The sequence below is a fragment of the Nestor notabilis genome, unplaced genomic scaffold (genome assembly GCF_000696875.1).
Source record: "Nestor notabilis isolate BGI_N333 unplaced genomic scaffold, ASM69687v1 scaffold30211, whole genome shotgun sequence".
NCBI classification, from domain to species: Eukaryota; Metazoa; Chordata; class Aves; order Psittaciformes; family Psittacidae; genus Nestor; species Nestor notabilis.
The window spans coordinates 13887-16767 of NW_009913854.1; the positions used below are offsets into that span (position 1 = coordinate 13887).

General features: G+C 46.2%; 1 protein-coding gene across 1 annotated transcript in view; it reads right to left on the reverse strand.

Moving 5' to 3' along the window:
* Positions 1-2512: 2512 nt before the first annotated feature.
* The window catches only part of FNDC5 (fibronectin type III domain containing 5), a gene marked incomplete at its 5' end in the record, with an annotated part of 6336 nt that continues 5967 nt past the window's right edge, over positions 2513-2881 (reverse strand). The window contains one exon of the mRNA XM_010023391.1: positions 2513-2554. Coding sequence (XP_010021693.1) covers positions 2513-2554 — 42 coding nt within the window. The remainder of the gene's footprint in view (positions 2555-2881) is intronic.

Below are 2881 nucleotides of genomic sequence, written 5' to 3' on the forward strand. Positions count from 1 at the left end.
CAACCTTTGACAAGAATGAGGTATTGCTGCCAAAGATGGGCTTAGGCTGGAGCTCACACAGGCCCAGAGTCTTAATGGTGTCTGACTCACGGGTTGTGGTCGAAGTTGATGCTGAAGCAGCAATTAAAGCTTTGATGTTTGTGACCTTCAGAAAAGTAGGATCTTAAGGAGCTTTCTTCTCCTGTAACAGGAAACTTTCCTAAAGCGTGGACTTACTGCATCAATTTAGAGTTGCTGAAAACACTTCCTTTAAGAGAATCATTGGAATTAGGTAGCTGGAGTGCCTTTCTGATGAGTTGAGTTGCTGCCAGCCTACATCTGTTTCCTCTCACTAATAGCATTATTACCTTTTAAAGCCTGCAGTTATGGAACATAGTGATAACCTCTTGCCTCCTGCCACACTGTGGTGTGAACACTCAACTCTACACCAACATCTAAGTCTTCTCTACCAAACAAGGAGTGAGCATCTCCCTTGTCATTTTGCACGTGCTGTACCATCTGTCCTAAATCTCCCTTTAGAGGGGTATGGATTCCAAATGGCATTTCTTTCTTCAGAGAGAACAGCCATGTCTGAAGAATCTTGCAACATAAATAGCATTACAGCTGTACCTAGCAAGTTCCCCCTCCCCTTATCCTGCAAACAGAGTGAACTCTGAACTGTTCTGATTTTCAACACCCAGACACTGAGAAAACACTTCATGCTGTAGTCTCTGGGCAATGCACTGAAAGTCCCCTTGTTCCAGTGACCATGAATGACTCAATTCAGTCGTTACAAGGACACAAGAGATGCCTTTAATCTTTTATTGTACATTATAAAATGTTTATTGCTCTGTCTGTTTCGGAGGTGGTGACCTCTCCCTCTTGGTGATGGAGGAGTATGTTCTGGCAAAGGATCCACTGAAGAGACCTTTGGGGTTGGCCTGCCTTTGGAAACTGGCACCAGGGAAGCCCTTAGTTGTTCACCACCACATCTGCATGTGGACTTCCTAGTGCCTTTCCCTCAAACTGACTCTTTTGGCAAGGCTGGTGACAGTGGAAGAGGAGAGATGGCTGAACTCTTCCTGCCAGCCTGTTTCTTTGCAGGGACTTTGAAGCCAGGCTCATGTGAGTGCAGGTTTTTAAGAGGTTTGATCCCTTCTCAGGCCAACCTGGTATCTGATGGAACAAGTAGATTCTTGCCTCATCCCCTAGTGCATATGGAGTGGTCTTGTGGAGTAATTAAATACAGATACCCCATGGCACACTACAAAGAATTATCTTTTCCATGTGATGGACTTGCCTCTACCAGCTTCCAGAGCAACCAGCAGTCCCGGGGATCCTGTCAGCTTACAAACATCAAGCACTTCATAAGAGAGAAGAGAATTCCAGCCTCTTTCCCGTTCCTTGTCCACCTTTTGCTGGAGGGCTGCCTCCAGCAGATCCCTGCGTTACAGCATCACAGGAACAGTGCAGACAGGACGTGTAAGGAGAACCAGACCTTCCCACGGGAACCCTACTGAAAGAAGCAATTTAAGAACTTAAGCCCTCAGAAAAAGGTCCCTTGGGCAAGAGCCTTTAGCAGTAAATAGCTGTTGCCACTGGAGACCTTGCATAGCAACCGGTATCAGGAGGTTTGTCTTTTGTTTTTTGCTGACTGGCTACATTTTTATGGACCTTCTCTCACACTGGGGGTGGACTTGGGCCCAGCTGAAAATAACATGAAGAAAATGGTTGAAATTATCCTTCTGGTGTCTGGTGGTGTCCCTTCATCTTGGTCTGTGCCTCAGTGCTCAGCGTGCCCTGATGGTTCGAGATGAAGAGCACCAGTGTGAGATGGGAGGAACAGCAACAGTGGAGACGTGCTGCAGCCTAACTGGTGGAGGACACCAGGGAAGCCTCTGCAGTGGGAATGGAAACTGGGATATGCCTTTTTTCTGGGTTTGCTTGAAAAACCCACCTGCAAGACGTGCTACACAACACACATCCACGGAACAAAGCAAGCCAAGTGCACACAGCAGCAGCAATCTGGTTGCTCATTGTGTCTGTGATGAGCTTTTCTCCTTTCTCACTTGGAGTGACAGTGACTGATGCCTGAGCTCACCTCAACACTGTCAAGATGTACTGACAGTGAGACAAAATAAAGATACAACAAACCCTTGTACACTTCCAAAGACAGGAAAACTCTTCCAGAAGATGGAGTGTGAGGGCGGAGAGACCTGCATGAGTTGTCCAGCCCAGGTGATTCATGACTCCGGGTGGGATCACTGGCAGCAGTTATCTCACTGATGCTTTTCCATCTTAATTTTGGGGTTTCAGGTTTTTGGTTGTTGGTGGGTTGGTTTTTTTTCCCCAGGATTTTTCTTTCTGGCCAGATGTTTTGCAGAACAGAGACGAGGAGGTGTATGCCAGCAAGTGACAATCACTAAGGTCTCTTTCCAAATTGCTCCAACAATATTTCACCTCCCTAGTCATCAAGGCTCAGAGGCAGGAAGTGAGAGTGAGGAATGGAGTCCATCTATCAGATGGCAGGCTGTCATGCTTCAATGATATTCACTGAGGGCTTGTTTTTTGGAAACTAGAAGAGGAGAAAAAGGGAGAAAGGATGAATAGGAATCACTAAAGAGCAGAAAAAACCCCATGTCCAAGATCAGGGCAGTGTGCTGGTCAGGTTTTGGGTTTGTAAAAGTTCTGGTGCCCATCCCCTCGGGATGATGAAAATGCAATGTTGAGGTTTTAGGGTTGCATGTTCATCACTGTCTGCTTCTGAATGGGCATGAATGAGTGGACTGTTCCAATTAGTAAATGTGAAGTGATGGGGATAGAAACACAAGAAAGTTTAATTGAAGTAAGTTGGTATAAATGATAGGCTTGAGTCTGCTCACACTGTTGGAGGTGGCATTCC